Source organism: Rattus rattus, chromosome 3, assembly GCF_011064425.1.
Source record: "Rattus rattus isolate New Zealand chromosome 3, Rrattus_CSIRO_v1, whole genome shotgun sequence".
Taxonomy (NCBI): domain Eukaryota; kingdom Metazoa; phylum Chordata; class Mammalia; order Rodentia; family Muridae; genus Rattus; species Rattus rattus.
The window spans coordinates 67,454,678-67,476,963 of NC_046156.1; the positions used below are offsets into that span (position 1 = coordinate 67,454,678).

The 22,286-nt window shown below is 43.3% G+C and overlaps 1 protein-coding gene across 1 annotated transcript in view; it reads right to left on the reverse strand.

Moving 5' to 3' along the window:
* Sh3d19 (SH3 domain containing 19) overlaps positions 1-22,286 on the reverse strand; it is a 163,383-nt gene that overhangs the window by 24,229 nt on the left and 116,868 nt on the right. The window contains exons 4-9 of the mRNA XM_032898150.1: positions 17,132-17,174; positions 15,867-16,005; positions 15,578-15,731; positions 13,872-14,861; positions 4,969-5,076; positions 2,667-2,779 (exon numbers count right to left, since the gene is read on the reverse strand). Coding sequence (XP_032754041.1) covers positions 2,667-2,779; positions 4,969-5,076; positions 13,872-14,861; positions 15,578-15,731; positions 15,867-16,005; positions 17,132-17,174 — 1,547 coding nt within the window. The remainder of the gene's footprint in view (positions 1-2,666; positions 2,780-4,968; positions 5,077-13,871; positions 14,862-15,577; positions 15,732-15,866; positions 16,006-17,131; positions 17,175-22,286) is intronic.

A 22,286-nucleotide genomic window follows, 5' to 3' on the forward strand; every position in this document is an offset into this window, starting at 1 on the left:
GATTACTGACTAGAGTTTTCCCCTCTTCAGCATTCCACACACACCGTGAAGCCTTTCTATATGTTAGTTTTTCCCTAGTTCTGAGATCCCGGGAACTCTGGTGTCTGAGATGCTGGCCAAGTTCCTGGCAGGGGTGTTTTTCTGATAATAGTATTTCTATAGATGCCATCTTTGCACAATCTGTGTTAGAATCATACTTTAATTTTGGAATGACCCCCATCTCCACCACCCCCACCCATTTCTTTTTAAGAGGGGACCTTGCAGTATAACACTGATGAGAGTAGAACTCACGACCCTCCTGTCTCAGCTTCTCCAAGTACTAGGGTAACAGGTGGATGTGACTGTACCTGGGGATTCTGGGTTTCGTGTCATTTTTAAAAAGGGAGATATTTCTCCTTCTCCTAAGACCACATGTGCATCATATAAAGGACCAGCTTTTATAAAGGACAACATTTCATTGGGGCTGGCTTATAGGTTCAAAGGTTCAGTCCACTATCAAAGTGGGGGCATGGCAGCACCCAGGCAGGCATGGCACTGGGTGAATCTGAGAGTTCTACACCTTCATCCAAAGGAAGCCAGGAGCAGATTGTCTTCTAGACAGCTATGAGGAGGGTCTCAAAGCCCAACACCCTTGGGACACACTTCCTCCAACAAGGCCACACCTCCTAATAGTTCCAATCCCTGGGCCAAGCATATTCAAACCACCACAATGTGTGTGTTGGAAGTGTGGAGCATGTGTTGTAGGATCTGACACTCCCTCATAGAGCAGAGCTTGGTCAGCTTGTCTCGGGCTCATACACTTTTGTGCTGTGTCCCTGGATTCTGACATGGTCCATGCCGTATTTCCCACAGAGCTGGCAGATTTAGGGGAGCTTTGAGATAGCAAGGGAACGCATAGCTCCAGGGGCCCCCGATGGGGCCCCAGAGCCATCACTTAAGTAATGGAGGCGAGGTTTGGCATCTGTAGCCACAGAGTTGATGGAAAGGTTCCTGGAGCTATGGACAGGGGAGACAGCAGATGAGTTTTGTCCAGTGAAAAGGACAGTTGGGAAGGCCTGTCGATCCTCAGTCTGCGACACTGACACGTTCTACAGGGCTTCCCCCTCACCTCTGGACCTCATGGCGTCTGGTCTAAATAAACTCAGTTCTCAAAACAAAATTTTTAGGCACGTGTTTGACCTCAGTCTCTAGAAATCCTGCACAAACCACGGAGCTTATAATATGCTTTCTCACGGCCTTTCTTTCAAACTCACTGTTACAGTCTGTATGTATGAGCATACAGGCGGCCCTGGTGCCCTGTGACGGGTACAAGGCAGGCTTTCCTCCTGCTCATGTGAGGCTGGGATATAGTTATGGACACTAGGTAGTTAATTTATCAAATCCTGCTCTTTTTGGTTTTGTTTTTTTTTAAAGCTTTATTTATTATTATACAGTGTTCTGTCTGCACATATGACTACAGGCCAGAAGAGGGCACCAGATCTCATTACAGATGGTTGTGAGCCACCATGTGGTTGCTGGGAGTTTAACTCGGGATCTCTGGAAGAGCAGTCAGCGCTCTTAACCGCTGAGCCATCTCTCCAGCCCTCAAAACCTGTTTCTTTTTTAAATGTAGGTGTCACTCTTGGACTGTGACACCCGGTGACAATCCCTGTGTTTCCATAGCGTGGCCAGTCACAGACCCCGTCACAGCTCTCCCTGAAGACTGTGTGTCTGCTCAGCATAGCTCCCTTCAGGGGCCTTTTGAGAGTGGGCGCCTGAGATCTTCGTGGATCTCAACAACATTCCTCCATACGGGGTTGGAACCACAGTACGGTAGGGGCCCTACTATCTGCTTTTGGGCTTTCTTTGCCCAGTTTTAATAAAAATTTATTATCAAGTACTTTGAAGATACAAATGATCACTAAATTTTAATTCATTCTACAGAAGAATCTCATTAACTTGGTATTGGCTAATTTAATTTAATGTCTTTTTCAAAGAAATTTCTCTTCACTAGCTGATTAGACGGGTTTGCCTGTATGATGAACACAGTTAATGCGCAGGCTAAGACTATTATAAAAATTGGACGGAATTGGTTTAAAGACTTTAAGAATTGATTTCCTTTGAAACAAGCTATAAAGAGCGCCCACCGGGAGGACATTTTTAAAAACCTACATGGGAATAGTATTAAGGTTGAAATATAAAATACATATGTGAAAGGTATGTTAACAAATGCATAGGAAAACATTTTATTTCAAATATAAGTTTTTCTTAAATTTCAAAATTAAAAATAATTAGTTACTTTAAATTATTTTTTAAATAAAAATGAATTTGAATGTTTTAAACAAAATCCGACAATTTGACTAATCTATTTCTACAAATATTAAAGTTTCTGGAAGTTATAATAACTTCCTCATTATTACTATAGTATCACATAAAAGACAATGTCATTGTATTGGTACAGGAGAAATTATTTTATAACGAAGTACAATTAATGAATCCAATCCTTCTATAGAGACTTGTAAAATATCGAATATAACATTAAGTGAGCACATGAGGTTTAACAACTGGGTTCTAATAAGATATTTCTAAAACTCTAGCCAATGGTAAGATAATTTAAATAGTAACTGAACACTCAGAAGTGTTTCAGAACTCTGTCTGAGGCCTAACAACCCCTTGGTATCACTTACTGGGTTTCTAGTTCTGTCAGAGTTACTGAACCTTCCAGACGCTACACTGTACGTATTTCCAACTGGCTTTTCGGCAGGAAGAGGAGGTGGGCTTTGTGGTTCCTCGTGTAAACCTAAGGAAAAGACAGAAGACAGAAGTCACCAGCAATGCTAGTCCAGGATTCCATACAATGAACTGACTGTCTGGGCTCTCTAGGAAAATGGCTGGCAGGAGAGAGATCCTCACCTAGAACCAGACAGTTTTGACCTCTGGAAAGTGAGTGAGCTAGCACCACACTACATGCTACAATAGTGGGAGAGCATTTGCTAAGAGCGATAACTCAGGCATTAACTTAGGCACTTCAAACAAAATCATCATCCCTGTGTTAGATCTGTCTGGTCTACTCATAGCTGGTACTATGGATGGCAATTTCAGTTTAAATCCTACATAAAAATAAAATTAAGTAAAAAAAATTTTTTTTGAAGCTTGCTCAGCTTTATGTTTCTTAAAGATTTATTTATTTTATGTATGTGAGTACACTGTCTTCAGACACACTAGAAGAGGTCATTGGTTGCCATTACAAAGAGTTGTGAGCCACCCTGTGGTTGCTGGGAATTGAACTCAGGACCTTTGGAAGAGCAGTGCTTTTAACCGCTGAGCCATCTCTCCAGCCCAAGAGGCTTGTTCTTCAGTTGTGCTAGCCACATGTGCAGCAGCCAGTTGCCACTGGGGGAGAGAGGCTACACAGTGGCCAGCACGAATACACAACTGCGAGAGAATGTCATACTAGATAGACAACATGCTACCCATGCTAGAGATACTGGAGTTATGAAAACTCAAAGTGAACCGTTCGATTAGTTAACGTCAGTAATTGCCAAGTTTGTTTGTTTGAACCAAAAGCCTGTGCTCATTCTAGTAAGACATGATCCTTAACAGGCGGAGTACCCAACCCTCGGCCATTCACAAGTAACTAAATGTTTCTGATAATTTAGGTTAATGGCCATAATTAGCCTCAATTACCGAAACAATACTTTTATATCCAAACCACACATGCATCTCAGTAATACTCCAAACTTACTTTAAAGAAAGAAAATGGAGATGATTAGATTTAATTATTGCCAGATAATTAAAGTCTGTGTGTAGGAATACTTCTTGAGGGGATGACTGTAACATATTGTAGGAGGCTAAAGTCACCTTTTACGCTGTCTGGTGTAGCCACTGAAAGTACACGGGCACTCTCATTGGTTCAAAAGAATACTTGCAATTTCTAGCTCCAGTGAAAAGCCTCTAACATGAAGAAGGTCTGTCGGGTTCCTAAAGTCAAGCGTATGTATGCTTCTACACTCTCAGGGCACTCCAGCCCTGACACGTGCTGTGTTCGGAGGAATCAGCGGGACCTCCTGTCAGACAGACAAAGACAATGGCATCTCTGGGCCAGGCAAGAAAAGCTCTGAGGCCATGAATGAAACCAGAGGCCCCATGGGAAGCTGAGGGCCAATTCTCAGCAATGCCAGGAACTGCTCCAGAACTCACAGATTTCCTTTTCTTCCTCAGTCTCTTGGAGCCTAGGCTGGGCTGAAAACTGTGTAGCCAGGGATAACCTTGATCTCCTGATCCTCTTGTCATAACTTTCTGAGTGCTAGGATTACAGGTGTGCACCATCTCTCCCTGTTTTACACACTTCCAGGGATTGAACCCAGGACTTCCAGCACACTAGGTGTTCACTCCACCAACAGAGTCACAGCTCCAGCCCTAAATGCCACATTTTTGAGGTACAATTAAAGCTGATATAAAATTTCATTTACTGTGTGTTTAAACAAATCAATTAAGGACGTACAAAAAATCTAGGGTTCTACTAATCTTAAAATGATGTTTACTTTGCAATTTAGTCGTTCTGAGAAGCATAATTGTCAGATGTCTCTAACGCTTTTGTGTGCAGTTCTTTGAACAGTTCACACATGTGAAGACTGAGATGACTGGAACAGTGCACCCCGGACAGACATATATAACTTCATCTGCTGTTCCCTTCACCTCTTCCCCAACATCTTTACTAGCGGCACCGATATGGGATACTACGATTGTTCCCAGATTCACAGTCTCTTACTTTCTTTGTCTAAAATCAGCCTTAAAGAAAGACAGAACACAAGCTTTTGGTGATAATTCTCCAGAGAATTGGGAGAGAAGACCTTGCTCCAGGATGTCCATGACTAGGAATAACAAACAGCAGGTTACACGTAATTTCTAAAGCAGACATTGGCAAGTTAATTCAGATTTCTCCTAGGCTCTTGGAGGAGTAAATTAGGAACATAGAGAAGAGCTTACATTTTCCTGGTTTGGCTGGGATTCTTATTACAGTAGGCTTCCTGGTGGGCACCGGCTGAACCGCTCTTTCTTTTGTTGCTTCTGTTTTTGTGGGGAGCTGAAAGGGATCTAATGAAAAACATAGTTTATTTTGCATGTTTTAGTTAACACAGATTCAAACAAAAAAGCCTCATTCATAATTTAAGAGTCATATTTCTCACGCCCCAGGGAAAACTATTCATGGATAAACAAAATCTCAGTTTGCAGAGACAAAAACAAAGTTGGAGCTCATAAAAGGAAATAATTTAGTACCCCGTAAATAATTCATATGGCTTTCTTCCTCTCTGATGAGAGAGATCCAGGACAATCCTGAATTATGTAGAAGCTAGCTTTCAGGGGAGTGTAATCATTTCATAAATGTCTGTGTGCAAATGAGGGGCAACTGCAACATGCAATCTCTCCAAACAGCCACGCCCCAGCCCCCAGGAGGGCTCTGCTCTTCATCCCTGTGTAAGACTGCGATGCTCGCCCCTGGCTTACCAGCAGCCTCCTCCTCCCCTCACACGACCTGACCCTGGAAAGGGCCCAGCTGCCTTAGATTAGTTTAGTGACGCTACACTTCCATAATGGGGAAGTAAAAAGGGTTTTATTCCAAAAATAAATCATCTCCCTTCAGATATCTAACTCTGGGGCAAAGATATACGACTTAGTATTTCTCCATCTTCATTAATTTATCTTAAGTAAGTTAGATATGCCTAGGGTAAGTATTTTAAATCAAAACGTAACTATAGGCCTATTTTTTTTTAAACAGAAAGAAATTAATGTTAATGCAAATGCTTTTTTCATTATTTTAGAAATCTGACTATAAAAATGTTTGCATGTGGGGCTGGAGATGGCTTAGTACTTAAGAGGACTTGTTGCTCTTGGAGAGGATCTGAGCTTCGTTTCCGGCACCCGTATCAGGCCTGTAACTCCAATCCCAGGGGACGCATTGCCTCTTTTGGTCTCCATTGGTTCTGGGCACATAATGTGATTATATAAATACGTATGGAGGCATTCCCCCAATATAAATAACATTTAAAAATGTTTGCAAGCATGGTATATGCGTGTGTGTCTCGGTGTGTGTGTGTATGTATATATGTATATGTACACACACATATATACATACACACACACACACACACATATATATTCGCATGCGCATGCACACGGAGCTCTGGTTCACATGCACATGTTACAGCGATCAGAAGAGGATGCCTGCCTGGTAACTGCTCTACGACTCTTACCCCTTGGAGGCGGGGTATTTTACTGAATCTGGAGCTGGCTGGTTTTTTGGCTAGGGTGACTGGCCAGTGAGCTCTGGCGACCTATCTTGACCCCCTTTGTGCTGAGGTTGCAGATGCACAGGCCCACACTTGGACTCTCTATGATGCTGTGGATCCAAACTCGGGCCCTCCCGTCTGTGCAGCAAGCACTCACTGACCCGCCTCCCTGCTCCTGTGTTTCCTTTTGAATGATGGGAAAGCTTGGGAAATAGGTCAGTTGGTAAAAGGCTTGTCATGCAAACATGGGGACCTGGTTTAATCCCTAGAATCCATGTAAAAAGCTTTGTGCACTGAGGAAACAGAGACAAGAGGGTCCTTGGTTTTGGCTGGCAAGCTGATACAGCAGAAAGGGATAGCTCTGGGCTCAGTGAGATACCCTGTTTAAGGAAAAAAGGGGGGAGAGCAACAGAGGAAGACATCGGATACCAGCCTCCGGACTCTGCATGCACACCTGTGTGCACCACACAGACACAGTCACTCTCTCTTCCCACAAAGTTAACTTAAAAAGAAATGGGAGACCTGAAAATAAACAGAATGGTAAAAATAAAGTGGTATGCTCTCCCTCCCCTGCCTCTGTGCTGCTCCTTTGGCCCGCTGGAACCTAGAACCTCTGCCTCCCTTCCAACCCTTAACCCTCAGCAACCCCTCAGTGGTTCCGTCCTATGTTTCAGTATCTCTCACAGATCTGTTCTCTGCTGGAAAAGGACTAACTAAAATAATAAAGGCTAATCAGGTTCAGTGTGGTCAACCTTTCCTATTTCCTGCTGTAACTGCTGCTTCTGGCATCTCTAATATGTTGGTTACTGGTACAGTTTTTGGGTAAAGATGCTTGCTGGGTGAGTTTGGAAGGAGAAGAAAGTGTTGAGCATGAATGCCTAAGATTGGATTCTGCGCCAATGTCACCTATCCATTCTCACATTCTAGAGTTAGAGTAGGTGTGTGCAGGACAAGGGCATGGGGGAAAGGCTTGTCCACAGGTACTGAGGAGGCTGATACAGGAACATCCAAATCCAGCTTGCAGGGGAGGCCAACCTTAGGAAACCCTGCCTCTAATCCTGCACTCTCTAGAGGGCATATCTCAACAGTCCTGTCAAAGGGTCAGCCATCTTGTCTTAAGCTCAAGCAGTTCCTCCTCCTCCTCCTCCTCCTCCTCCTCCTCCTAAGATTTATTTATTTTATGTATGTGAGTACACTGTCACTGTCTTCAGACACACCAGAAGAGGGCATCAGATCCCATTACAGATGGCTGTGAGCCACCATGTGGTTGCTGGGAATTGAACTTGGGAACTCTGGAAAAGCAGTCAGTGCTCTTAACCGCTGAGCCATCTCTTCAGCCCAAATTCCTTCCTCTTGGTTTTCCTGTCACTAGCTCCTCTTAAATAACTGACCCAGTCATGTGCTTTGCTCTGCATGCCCGGGTGAAAAACTGTTACACTGTTGCAGATGGGCAGGCCGGGTGTGCTGATGGCCCCAGCTGTGCTCACTGAGTCAGGAGGCCATCTGCCTGTTGGGTTGGGCTGAGATCCATGTGACACCAAAAGAGGACAAACAGCACTATCCCAAATCACTGAGAAGATAGGCGGATCAAAGACGTGGTCTTTATTTCCATGATGGTGGAGCCCTGGTTTGTGCACGACAGTCAAGTCCCCTTTAAATGAGCCGCAGCCTCAACTGCTGAAGATGACTTTTTCCCCTAGTGTGAGCAACTTACAAAGCAAGCACGGCACCTCCCTTTGTGCTTGTGGGCTGCAGGCACAGCCCAGAAGAAGGCCACATCCCTGGTATCTGTTTAAATGGCTAAAGTTTGTAACCTTTGGTCCTGGGCCTTATTTTTAGAAAATTACTGTAGAAACACTTGAAGTAAATATTTATGAAAGTATATGCTATAGGATTCCTTCCTTCCTTCCTTCCTTTCTTTTCTTGTTTAGAAACAAAAGCAAAATATAGGGGCAACAACAGGGGAAATCTTTGAGTTCTCAACTCCAAAATACTTTCATTTTATTATTGAAAAAAATAATAATAACCGGGCAGTGGTGGCACCTACCTTTAATCCCAGCACTTTGGAGGCAGAGGCAGGCAGATCTCTGAGTTCAAATCCAGCCAGTGCTACACAGTGAAACCTTGTTTTGAAAAACCAAAAAAGAAAAATAATAGATGGAAAATATTTTTAAAAAAATACTGTAAGAAAGAACCTTTCCCCCCCAAGTACATGTTTTTTTCAATGGTTTGAAAAATGAATATAGTTTTAAAGGTAGGGATATTAGGTATAAATAAACAATAGATTGGACTATTAATCTGAAGGGAAGTCATTAAATCTCATTGTTTTTCCAAGGCAACAATAATATTAGTCAACAATAGTAAGTTATAGAAATAAAAACTGATTTGGTGACCTTGGGGATGCAGATATTACTCATACACACAATAAACAAACAATTTTCAAAAAGAAAAAAATGGGATGGACATGGAGGCCAATTATGATTCCAGGAGCTCTGAGGTAAAGGCAGGGGAGGCACCTGAGCTACAGAGTGGTAAAATCCTGGCTGGAAGAGAAAAAGAAGAAAAAAGAAAAAGAGAGGAGAAACAAGTAGAGAACATTTTGTTAAAGGTGGCACTTACACAATTTAATGACTCTTAACAAAAAATGAAAATCAGGCCTTCCATCCATCTTCTCAAAGTCCTTCCAGATACATCATTTAAGACTCAATGAGTAACTAAAATACCAGGAATACCACTCTTCATCGGTTTGATTTATTTTGAGAAAGGGTCTTCTGTATCCTGGGCAGTGATACATAGTGATACCTAGTTTGATACACAGTGATACAACTTATGTATCAAGCTTACTAGGTAGCCGAGGATAACCTTAAGCTTCTGAGCCTCCTGCTCCTTACTGAGCGATGGAATTCAGGTATGTGCCACCACATCAGGTTTACAAAATACTGTAGGTCTCTACCAACTAAGATATATCCCCCGGGGTTGGGGATTTAGCTCAGTGGTAGAGCACTTGCCTAGCAAGTGCAAGGCCCTGGGTTCGGTTCCCAGCTCTGGAAAAAAAAAAAGATATATCCCTATTCCCCAACCCTTGCATTTTTAAAAATTGAATAAAATATATGGAGACTGGGAAAAATATGTTTGTTTGCTGTCGAGGCATTACATGATAGCCATCGTATTGCATTATATCATAATTCATTTAAGCAGCCCGTTGAAACTTATTTCCAATATTCTTTGTGTGTGCACATAATCTGTGCAGACTGCTGATGAGAATGACTGCTATAGGTTCATATGTTTGAATATTTGATCCCCAGCTGGTACAACTGTTTGGGAAGGATTAGGGGGTGTGGCCTTGTTGAAGAAGGTGTGTCACTGGGGGTCAGGCTTTAAGGTTTCAGAAAAGCCATTCTGATCTCTCTCTCTCTCTCTCTCTCTCTCTCTCTCTCTCTCTCTCTCTCAGCTACTGTTCCAGCACCATGCCTGCCTGCCACCAGATTTCTCGCCATGATCATCATGGACCCTAACTCTCCAAAACCATAAGACCCAAATAAATTCTTTCTTCCATAAGTTGCCTTGATTATAGTGTTTTGTCATAGCAACCGAACAGTAACTAAGACTTATGTGCATTTTCTCCAATGTTCTTTAGAACAAGTTCTTAATCTAGAGCCTAGGAGTGGTCTCGACATGAAAGTTATACCTCAAACTGTTCATACATGAACTAATGGACACCATTTTAAAGGAGATAAAAGATGCACAGGCTGCATCAGGTTCCCAGAATCCTGTGGTCTATAGGTGGTTAAAAACCTCCTGGGGTTGGGGATTTAGCTCAATGGTAGAGCACTTGCCTAGCAAGCACAAGGCCCTGGGTTCGGTCCCCAGCTCCGAAAAAAAAAGAAAAAACAAACAAACAAACAAACAAAACAACAACAACCAAAAAAACACCTCCTGGAGATAATTCTATCAGAGACTGCTCACGCATCACAAGACCAACATTCTGTCCAAATCTAGGGAAGTCAACGGCATTTTTCTGTATTCTCATCTGCAGTGTTCACTCTGTCTTCTTTCTGGTTTCTCATTTTAATGCCAATTACTCCACACGTGTCGCCAAACAAGCAGGCCCTTTACACCTAGGCATGGTCCTCATTACTGGGCTGATAAAAACACTGGTGATTTCTTCCGTCCATTAGCTGTCTGTAATAATATGCTTGTCACTGTAATTAGTTTCCCCATCTCTGGCTTGCTTTTCTGTAATTTCTCTCTCCAGAGTTCTGATAATAGCAGAGATTGGTCACTAAACTATTAATCCAGTCTGTGTAACGGAGCTGACGGTAGAAGCATTCGGCTTTTTTTTTTCCCTGACAACTAGGTATGATTTGTAAGGGTTAGAAGTGGAATTGCTAATACTTCTTGGCTTTATTACATTAACCTGGAAGGCATTCTACCTATGAAATGAGTCTGATATTAAATTGTCTGTTTTATGAGTTTTTCTTTAATAATTCTTCTAATCTTTACAATGTTTCCACAGTGTCAGTATTTTCTGATCTCTATTTCCTGAGATTAATATGGCAACTTCATTTTATGAATGCTTTATTAGTTTCTCATTATTTTTGAGGGAAGACAAAGAGGCCCAAAGATAGATTTCCGAGTTTTCTTCTGTGTTCCCTCTCCTTATTTCTGGCTGATGCCTGAACCAATTAGGCAAGGGTTCACAGAGACCATTTATTTACTTATAATGAATGACAATGCCACCAAAATATCAGGAAAAAACCTCACAGAATCCTCAGTCAAAAAACAAACAAAAAATCCATCAGTCCTGAGGGCCGAGGGATCCTGAAGGTCTCTGGAGAGTCATGAGCACATGTGTGCACTCTGGGAAAATCCCTAGGGCAGCTGTAGCTCAGGAGATGATGAACGGCTTGACGGAGCTTAGAGGGAAGTGGCAGTAATCCAGAACGAAGGCTGAGAGTGGGGCAGCATATAGGAATGGGAGGAATGAGGCAGTTTTGAAGATGGGTCACAAGGTAAAGCAGGCAATGGTGACTTAATAGATGTGGAGTAATCACTACCAACCAGGCTGCAATGGTGGCAGCGCTCTCCTACATGACCACAACAGCCCTAGTGCTATTCCTCACCCGGGGTATCACTATGGTATTTTATATGAGCAAAGAGAGGTACTGCCTGGCTGAGGGAATTGTGTGAGAGATCACTCTACTCCCAATCCAATGGCTAGACACTCAGTGATACAGCGAGAAGATTCAGGGATAGCCTCTCTGTCTCTCCAGAGAAGGCTGTTTGTGTGAGGTTGTCACCAAGTGAGGTGCGAAATATAGGGGGGCAGGTTTACAAAAAGATAAACATGGGGCTCCCTAGGGCTTCACAGGTAAGAGCAATGGTTAAAGTCAGGCATGCAAATGATACATTTTGCCAAAAGAGGGCTCTGATGACTAAATGCTGGGCGACAAGGAATTAGAGATCATGGTGCAGAAAAGGCCAAGTGTGAGGCATGGCACAGTAGCCATACTGAGTTCCAGCCATGGCACTGCAGCCACACTGAGTGTGAGGCACGGCACTGCAGCCATGTAGAATGCTTTCTGTTCATCTTCCTGTTTGAAGACGTCTGTCATGGTCTGCTTTATAATACAGAAGAAATTCTCAGCATTTTTAACCAAGTTTGCATCTCCACAGTACCCAGCAGGTTCTAAAAAGGCAACCTCTGTTTGATTTATATTGTTTTCCCATCCTACCCTTCTCTGGCACTTGTAACATCAAAAGGTTTAGATAAAAAGATATTATTAGAAACACATTAAAATAGTCTATAAGGTTTTGTTTGTTTAGGGAATCCTGAAAATGTTGGGTAGCAAACATAACGTAAAAAACAAACAGGACTTAAAATAAAAAAATTGTATTTGGGGGCTGGGAATGTAGATCAGTTAGTAGCATGACGAAGTCTTGAGCTTGATCCCCAACGATACCAAATCAAAGTGGACACACACACAGACTCACATACACACAAACACACACCCACACAAACACATACATACATAAACACACATAAACAGACACACTCATACACAAGCACACTCATACACACACTTTCATACACAAACACATACTCACACAAACACACATACTTACACAAACACTCATACACACAGACTCACACACAGACACACACATACACAAACACATACACACACTCTCACACACAAACACACAAACACACACACACACTCATACACACAAACACACAGACTCACACACACACATACACAAACACCCATACACACACACACACACACACACACAAACCTTGGCTGGGAACACAGTTTTATGACATGGAGCACCAAGAGTCTCTCAGTCTGTTTACTTCATCTGCAGTGTGAGGCCATTGCTGCCACACAGAGGGTTGTCTTAAATCAAATTAGTTTGAGTTGAAATGAAAGAGCGTCCATCACAGTACACAGACCGCCAGCAGAAGCACAATATCGCCTATTGTTCTCCTGCCTTCTGTGTATGAGATGTATCTTCTGTGCATGAGATGTATCTTTTTGCTTTATGTGCTACAGCCAGTTACAATGCTGTATGCATAACAAACATTTAGCAAATATGTCTGCTACCATGTACAAGACACATGGTCTACAGATCTTTTGTTTCTTTGAGACAAGTCTCAGATGTAGCCCAGGTTGTCCTTAACCTTGGGATTTTCCTAACTCAGCCTCCAGTTCTGAGCTATCCTGCTTAGCCACACTTTGGCTTGGAAATCATGTGTAGTCTACACCATTCTAAGGCATGCTTAATATTTATAAGGTTACAGTTAAAACCTGCAAAACACTATCAAGTTTATATGCCCACAAAATTCATCCAGATAAATAAACAATAGTAAAATGAATTTTTCCATTGAGACATGGATCAGCTTGGTTTGACAGATCAAAGATAAACTTTGTGTCACCGACAGATAAGCTTTGCTATCTGAATAGTGTGAACAGTGTGAACTCTCTGCCTTTGGGGAATTTAATTATCTTGATCTTGGCCAGCACTCTCACAATTTTTGAGTTTTTGTTACAGAAATTTGCATTGCCAAGACGTTCTGTGAGGATTACGGGAAAGAAGCTTGTAGCATGTGTGTCCTGGCTCCAACCATCACTCTTCCGGGATCTCTCCTTGGGCGGGCCCTTCTCCTGGACCCCTGTGGGGTCAGCATAGGATCCTCCACTTGGGAAGCTTGCATTTCATCCACATAAAGCTGTGCTCCCAGATCCTTTCAATGTGAGGCCTGAATTTGAAACTGCAAATTCAGGAAATCAGCAAAAAATTGGTCCCCAGTTCCCTTCTGCTTATGTCTGGCTGTTAAAATAAAATCGATGCGTTCTAGTATCTCTTTGACTGGTCTCCACCATCCACTACATGCTCTTACTTTCCCGTGTCTATGAGCATGTATCCCATGTTTCTAATTTCTGTTTACATCATCTTGAAACATGTGCACATACCTCTACACACACACACACACACACACACACACACACACACACACACACACACTACCAAAAACAGTGACACTAAAAACAGTGACACTGAAGACACTGGTCCCTTCCACTTCAAATTTTTACTCACCTAGAACCATCTCAGAACCAATGGGTTCTTCAGCTGGGCTCCCGGAGGTGGGCAATACGTCATCGTCAAAGCTGATGAGGTCGATGTCTCCCAGGGCTTTGCTCTGTGGAGCTGGAACTGGGGGGCTGGGTGGCAGCCCTTCTCCAGGTAACCTGAATGCTTTGGCTTGTGATGTTACTGAGAGTCGGGGAGGAACAGAAACCAGTTTTGGTGGAACCGAAGGGTACGGCGGGGCATCTGGGGAGGCTGATTTCTTCGGCAGCAAAGGCCGGGGAGCAGGAGTTGGGATTTTCTTCCCCGCATCAGGGCTCTCAGCCATGGGTCTTCCTCCAGAAGTCTCATGGTTCGCGGTTCGTGTAAGGCCAGGAGTTGGTTTCTTTGGCAATTCAGGTTTGGTTACTGGGGTGATTCCGGCTTCTTGTGGCGACGAGTATGAGGTGAGCCCTTCTCTGGAAGTCACCTTGAGCCTGGTTTCCGCCCACGAGTCCCATTCTCCGGAAGCTCTGTTAGCAGCTGGCTTGGGAGCCACCAAGGGTTTCCCTGAGGAAACAGCAGGCTTCGGGGGAACAGTGCGGGGAATAATCTCAGGTTTCTTGGGCGGTCCCGGGATTTCTGTGCTTGTCTGACCCTCAAATGCTTTGATCCTGGAAACAATAGTGTTTTGGCTTTGTTCTGTGTTCATAATGTTCATCACTGCCTGACTGTCTAAATTGCAGGTGCTGTCCAGCAGACACTGGGGCGGCCAGTCTTCTCTGGGAGTCACTGGGCTTTTCGGGACATTTTTCTCTTTGCTGTGAGCGTCCCTAGCTACTGGTCTGAGGTTGGTTTTTGATCTTGGTCTTGGCACTGGACATCTTGTAGCACTGGGTTTTTCAGGACAATTCTGCTCTTCACAAATATCGAAGACTATTAAAGGTGCCACCCCTGGGGGGAGATTGCCAGCGGAGGCTGCTGGTGAAGACTGGAGAGGCTTGAGAGGCGCCTGTAGTGCTGAGGGCAGCCAAGGAAGAGGGCAAAGTTACGCCGTTATCATTTGAAAAGCACAAACTTAACAGGAGCTATCTAGGTTTAAAAATAAACAGACAGGCTACCAAGAGATTGGGTTTCCCCCGCTCGGAGCTATTTGAAGTCAGCTTACAGGACTGTAAACCTTGCATTTGTTTTTATGACACAGTCATTGTATGTTTTAAAATACCATTAAATTCCTGGTTCTCATCAGATATCACACAAACCTGGTTGTCAAAACTCAACAACTTTAATGTTTACTTTCCAAAGCAATTTGCTCTCTGTCACCTGAACATGAACTATTATTCTAAAGAAGCCCAGAGAACAGTTGCCCTTAGCTTCTTACCAAGATGAACTTACTAAACACCCCTATTTATTGAGAAGTGTTTGTTTTCTATACCTATGATTATCGAGGGGGTCCTCAATGGAAACGAAGAGGAGCTACGCTCATGCACATCGTGAGTTAAACAGAGGGTGCTTTTGTGAGAAGGATGAGAGGCTAGGTTACTGCTCTCGAGAAAGATCTATTATAGCAATCACTGCGTACCCAAATTAAGAAAGCACACAGTGATCACAAAAGCCTAGGAAGCAAGATTCAATAAATTATGCACGACTAGCGAATTATTTTAAAGGCAGGAGGCCCGGCTGATTACGGCCCTAGAACTAGGTCAGAACTAGGGAAGACAAATCGCCTGTATTACTTGGAGGTGGATCGCCGTCTATTTCTTCTGGGAAGTCGGTCTGGGTCGCAGAAGTAATAGTGCTCCTTGGAGTGGCGGCAGCATTATTGTTATTTGTGGAGTTCACCTGGACTTGGTTGATTTCTTTTATCACTTGTTCGTAGGAGGGTGGGAGCTGGAAAGCAAAGAAGGAAAATGGCTTACATCTCTGAGCAGTAACAGGCAAGGCGCTTACAGCCTCACTGCGGAGATCTCTGAATGCAATTTGTAAAAAAAGGGAATGCAAAGAGATAATGTGGTGTTTACGCACCTCAGCAGGAACCAAGTCATTGGGTCTCCAAGAGCCTCCTACAGGCGTGGAGGGAAATCCCAGTCCTGGTGGTGGAGCTCCCGGAAACCACGAGGCCGGCCTCAGTGGCTCTGCTGCCACAATAGTGATCTCTGGGCGCCTGGAAGACGGAGCCTCAGTAAGGTTCTCAGGTAGGACACAAGTTAGCATCATGGATCAGTGTTTAGAGCCTCACGGAGGCAATCGCCTTCTAAAAAAGCATCAAGAGCTATTAGAGGTCTCAGAATGGCCTTTGTGGTCCTGGTGGCCACATAGAATAGCCAGGGAGGCTTCAAGGGGGCGAATGACCACCATCCTCCACGGACCTTGAATGTTGGAGAATTAGGCCCCGAGCGCTTAGCTCTGGGGTGGTTGACAGGACAGGGCTATTTAAGGCCTCTCAGCTGTATTGCATAGCTCTGCTGTTAGCTAGCAAATACGTGGTCTTTAGTAGAAAAACATACTGGGCAGTGGACTCACTTGGATTTCTATAATAGGAGTATATACATCATAGAAGTTATTTATCAATTCCTTTATCCACCTGCCAATCCTTCGGTTTGTCTATCATTCATTCATTCATTCATTCATTCATTCATTCTTCTTTCTATCTACTCACCTATCCTTTTATTTTCTTCTCTCTCTCTCTAACACACACACACACACACACACACACACACACACACACACACACACGTTTGTTTTTTTAAAGTTTTTTGAGGCGGGAACTTGCTCTGTAGATCAGGCTGGCCTCAAACTTGGAGATCTGCCTGCCACTGCCTCCCAAGTGCTGGGCTTAAAGGTTTGCACCACCACCTCCAGGCTTTATCACTGTCTTTCTAATTAGCTCTCTGCGCTGTATCCACCTGTATACCTGCCCAGCCTGCCTCTTCTTTTATTCTTTTTTTTTTAAAGAATTATTTATTAATTGATTTATTTTATGTATGTGAGTACACTGTAGCTGTCTTCATGACACCAGAAGAAGGCATCGGATCTCATTGCAGATGGTTGTGAGCCACCATGTGGTTGCTGGAATTTGAACTCAGGACCTCTGGGACAGCAGTCAGTGCTCCTAACCGCTGAGCCATCTCTCCAGCCCCCTCTTCTTTTATTCTTGACTGTTAGTGTACACCCTGCCCTCCACCCATACATCTGAGCAACAGTTGTTAAGTACTTACAAGGAAAATTCTCTCTCTACATCATCACTCTATACTATCAGAATATGCCCTCTATCATAGCTATAACCATACCTCCTATCCCGATGAAGTTCACTTTGAATACAGGTCCGAGAAGCTACGAAAGAAAAATAAATGAGTGTAGCACCATATAAGTACGTTCAATGCAGATTACATTTCTGTAGAGTAAATATTAGAAAGGAGTTTATACACGACACGATAGAAGATACCACTTTTAATACTGCTAAGAAAATCAAATCAAAATGATCTTTAAGTATGGCAGTAAATTATAATCATGTATTTGCATTGCAGAAGAAAACAATAGATTTCAAATAGTGCCTAAAATATTGTCTATATTTCTGAAAAATCACAGTGTGAAGACAGAACAGAGAAGAGTTACTAGACAAGAACTACATGGTGGGAGTGCTGAGATTATGACATAAAGTAACGATGGGAAGAAAAGAATTTAAATCTTATCTACAGGACTGGCCTAATACAATAGTTTTATTACTATTGTAAAAAGTGTAGAAGTAATGAAAATTTTACCTATTTTTTAAACTTTTCTGACCTTTCCAGTAGTTTTATTAAGTAATGAAAATTTTACCTATTTTTTAAACTCTTCTGACCTTTCCAGTAGTTTTACTAAATAATAATAAATATAAATAAAAATAAATAAACTCAAAACACTTTCTTGATCAGGCTTATAATACACATTGTGTGTGTGTGTGTGTGTGTGTGTGTGTGTGTGTAACAATCAAGAATTTCCCCCTAAGTCTCAAACTCAAAAATCTCCATGGCAGCTCTGTGTGGTGGCTCAGTTCTCAGAGCGAGGCAGGGGCAGGCGGATCTCTGTGAGCCCAGGGCTGCCTGCTCTATAGCGTGAGTTCCAGGCTGGCCAGGATGACGTTAGGAGTCCACTCACCTGACTCAAACGAAAGCCCCGTGGCTTAAATTTCCTGAATTTTATTTATAAGGCAAGTCAATTCAATAGGAAAATTATGTCACACCTGGAGATCCTTTTAACATAACAGAATATCATCTCTACTTTCAAAGATCCTTTTAGCAGGTGGAATCTTCAAGTACTCTACTGTAAAGACTGGTGAACAAAGGCATTTGTTTGAGAGACAGACTACTTGGGCGATGGCTTTTGGCACTTTCCAAGTGCTTCTGATTTGGAGAGATAGGAAGGATCTGTCTCAATGATCTCTTCCAACTTTCCTCTAAGCATGGCAGCCAGAGCTGAGACCAGTATAGCAGGAGTGAAACCCAGGATCCTCTCAGAGCTCGGGCAGCTGACCTGATGCCAGGCCTCGAAGGCTGAACCCCCAGTATCAGAAACCCAAACCCACGTCTGGATCTCCACTTGGAATATGCTCATAGCATCATTGGGCTTCAGGGACAGCTGACATTGGAGTCGAAGCTGAGCCACACGGAGGAATGTTATCTACTGGAAAGGGAGTGGTCAGAGCGCTGCAGGGATGTCTGATTGGTAAGATTTCACTGCGTCAGAATCACCCGCGTTAGCTGCAGTCCTATGCCCACCATCACCACTAAAGCTGGAATCAGCAGATACAGCATTTCCCCAAGACTCCGATCTTCCTGCAGGAACATACCTCTTCCGCGGGGCATTGTGCTGTGCACTAATCATGAGTGCTAAGGGAGAAAAAGAAGGGGTTACAGAGGAGGAGAGGGAGGGAAAGGGGCCAGCCAGTTGCCTATTTCTACAAGGAATTCGAGACCACCTACTGTGTGCTTTTTCCCTAAGAGATTATTGATTATCTCAAGGAGCACATTCTAAAGACCCCTTGGTCGGCAAACCCTCCACGTGCCCCACCCCCCCATTCTGCACCCTTAAGTGGAAAAAAGTTGATGGGCCATAGTTTCAAAGGTAAGAAATGAGTTGAGATGAAAATCTGTAACGTTGCCACCAACACAGAATCTTTTAAGTTCTGGTAGGATCATAGGTCTGAACGGACCATCTTTGATCCTCCTCAAACCACAGGGAAAGACGCAGAGGTGTGAGGAACCCATGGTCCGCAAGGCTGGGTACAGCTTGCTGCTCCAAACAGTTCAGCTCCTTGTAGAACCAGGGGAGCTGGTTATTAGTTCTCATTCTAAATAATTTAAAAACAATCCATTAAATAACTAGAGGAAACAAACACGTTGAAAGATTTTATATTATATATGCCCTTACTATAGAATCACTGTACTATTGGTAAAAGTCACAATAATAAAAACCTCAGTGGCTACACTCTTTGGACAGGGGGGAGCAGATGCACGTGATGGGACCTCAAGGGCACCGAGAACAGCAAACTTTCGGCCTTCAAGTCTGGAGGCCTCAGCCACATCACAGATCTACCTTGTGAGCCAGACCGCCCTGGCTTCAGGTTCCCTTCAGGGGTGACCCTAATGCGAGGCAGCCCCCAGCTAATAGCAAGGAAGCAGTGTTGGAGAAATCTGAATTCTGGGGATATGTTTGCCTAAAACGTTAATTCAAAGGCCAAGAGTCATGGCACACATCTATAATCTCAGCACTTGGGAGGCAGGAGAACCATCATAAGTTCAAGGCCAGCCTGGTTGTACACAGTGAGTTCCAGGCTACTTTGAGCCCGTGTAACAAAAAAAAACCCCATCCTTAAAAAAACAAAGCAAACAAATAAACAGCAAAAAAGGTCAGCTATGTCCAATTAGCACATATTAAAAAAAAAAAAAACCACTAAAAACGTATTTAGGAGTCAAAGAATGAATGCACAAAACCCCACAATAGCCTGGAACTGGTCGAATCATTATTAAGGAAATTAAAAGGCCAACTGGCTGTGCAACGTTGCTTTAGGAAAGAAAGGAGGCTGTCTTCTTGCCAGGGCTAGATGACTGATTTTGGAATAGTAAATAGGACATCTTAATTGGCTGCTATGATTAAAAAGTATTTACAACTTTTTCCTTTAAGAAAATTGTTTGTTGCTGTATTTAAATCAGGGGCTAGGGAGATGGCTCAATGGTTCGGAGCAATGGCTGCTCTTTCAGAGGACCCAGCTTGGATCCCCAGCACCCACCATGGGGCTCACAACCATCAGTAACTATGTGTATGGATGTTTGGCCTGCATGTACGTCTGTGTGTCCTGTGCATGCCAGGTGCCCACAGAGGCCAGAAGACGACTCCGGATCTCGTAGGCCTGGAGTCACAGACGTTGGTGAGCTGTCATGAATGTTGGGAGTCAGGCTCAGGGTTTCTGGAAGAGCATCTAGCTTTAACCACTGAACCATCTTGCCAGCCCTACCAATGTTCTTAAAGAACAGGTGAAAGGGACAATGGGGGGGTGTTAATTACCCCTCACTTTATGTTTATACGAATGAGGACAGTGTATCCACCTGTCCTTGTTTAGCGTCAGAGCAAATGCAGGCATGTGTAGTTTTTTTTTTTTTTTTTTTTTTTTTTTTTTTTTTACCATGTGAGCAACAGACAGGAATTAAAAAGACAATCAGTCATTAGAACTCAAAATCCCTTTGCTTCATCTCCTCCTCTCCCTCTGCTGAGGCCACTGGGTCAGCTTCCTACTCTCACACCCCAGTCTGATCTCTCAGGTCACTGCTTCCCCTCCAGCCACTGCTTCCCCATCCACGGCACGCCACAGCCAGGTTCTCTCTGCAGGACTTTTCTGACTGACTTACCTGTCTCGAACTCCAGCCACTCCTTCATTATTTTAACTCCCAAACTTGGTTCTATTCATTGTTGACTTGTTCTACAGTGGCTGCTGTCTCCACCGACCTCCCAGGCACGGCACTCGACGGCCTATTCCTTGACTCGCGTATCCTTTGACAGTGTACTCCTCCAGCCCCACAGGCTTCTAGCCTTTCCAAAACTCTGGCTATGCTTTTTAGGTTTGTTCTGCTCCATTATCCTCATCTGCCTTCTCTTTACCTTGCACAGTCTAAGCAAATTCCATCCTGGGGAACCTAGGGAGTCAGGGACAAAGTGCAACTCCTATCAGAGTCCTCACATCCCGGGAAGGAGAGGGAAGACATCAGCCAGTGGCAGCACCTCCTTCTAAGGAGAGGCTTTACAAAGACGACTACACCTCTCCTCCATTACTGTCCCTTACAGGGACACCACAAGATCCTGTCTCTTGTATCTTTCTCTTCCCAATGTGAGTGCTGAGAGCCAACCTCCATTCCTCTCGAAGAGCAGCTCCTAACCACCGACCTCTCGGCCCCAAGACAACAGATTTGTATGAATTGCCATTGACTTTTCCCTGGGATTGTTCAAAGCCATGACGTGTGGATGCTTTAAATTCGTACTAAATATTAAAACCTATATTCCTAAACATAGGCTATATTACTCTTAGTGCGGTAATCTCCACCCCAATTCTGAGTAAAACATCTAAAACCCTGTCTTTACTTTTTGTGTAACAGGTAATCCATGTTCTGTTTAAACAAAGTACCTTTTCAGAGACTGTATTTACAAAAGGTTAAAATCCTATACCAGCAGCAAATTATAAAATATCAGCCAAGAGGTAAAGACACAAAATACAAATGTCAAGTTTGGAGGTAAATTCTACTCTGGCACTTCTACCTGTATGTGGAGAAGTATGAGCTTATATTTGCAGGCATTTATATAGCCCCCTCCCCTATCTATCTATCTATCTATCTATCTATCTATCTATCTATCTATCTATCTATCTATCTATCTATCTATTATCTATCATCTATCTATCTATCTATTATCTATCTATCATCTATCTATCTATCTATCTATCTATCTATCTATCTATCTATCTATCTATCTATCTATCTATCTATCTATTCATCTGCTGAGGTTTTTCAGGCAGGGTTCTCTGCTGTCCTCAAACTCACTCTGTAGACCAGGCTGGCCTTGAACTCAGAGACTGCCTACCTCTGCCTCCCGACTGCTGGGATTAAAGGTGTGCACCATCACTGCCAGGCTCCATTTATATAGCTTTTGAAAATTTCATAAAAGAGATTAAATTAACCAAAAAAGACAGGTTTTGTTTTGTTTTTTATTTTTTGTTTTATGTGTATAAGTGTTTTACTTGCATGACTAAGTACCATATGCATGCAGTACCTCTGGAGGCCAGAAGAGGGCATTGGATCCACTGGAACTGGAGTAACAGATGGTTGTGCATTCCCATGTGGGTGCTGAGAATTGAACCCAGAGTTTCTTGAAGAATAGCCACTGAGCCATTTCTCTAGACCACAGTTTAATATTTTAAAT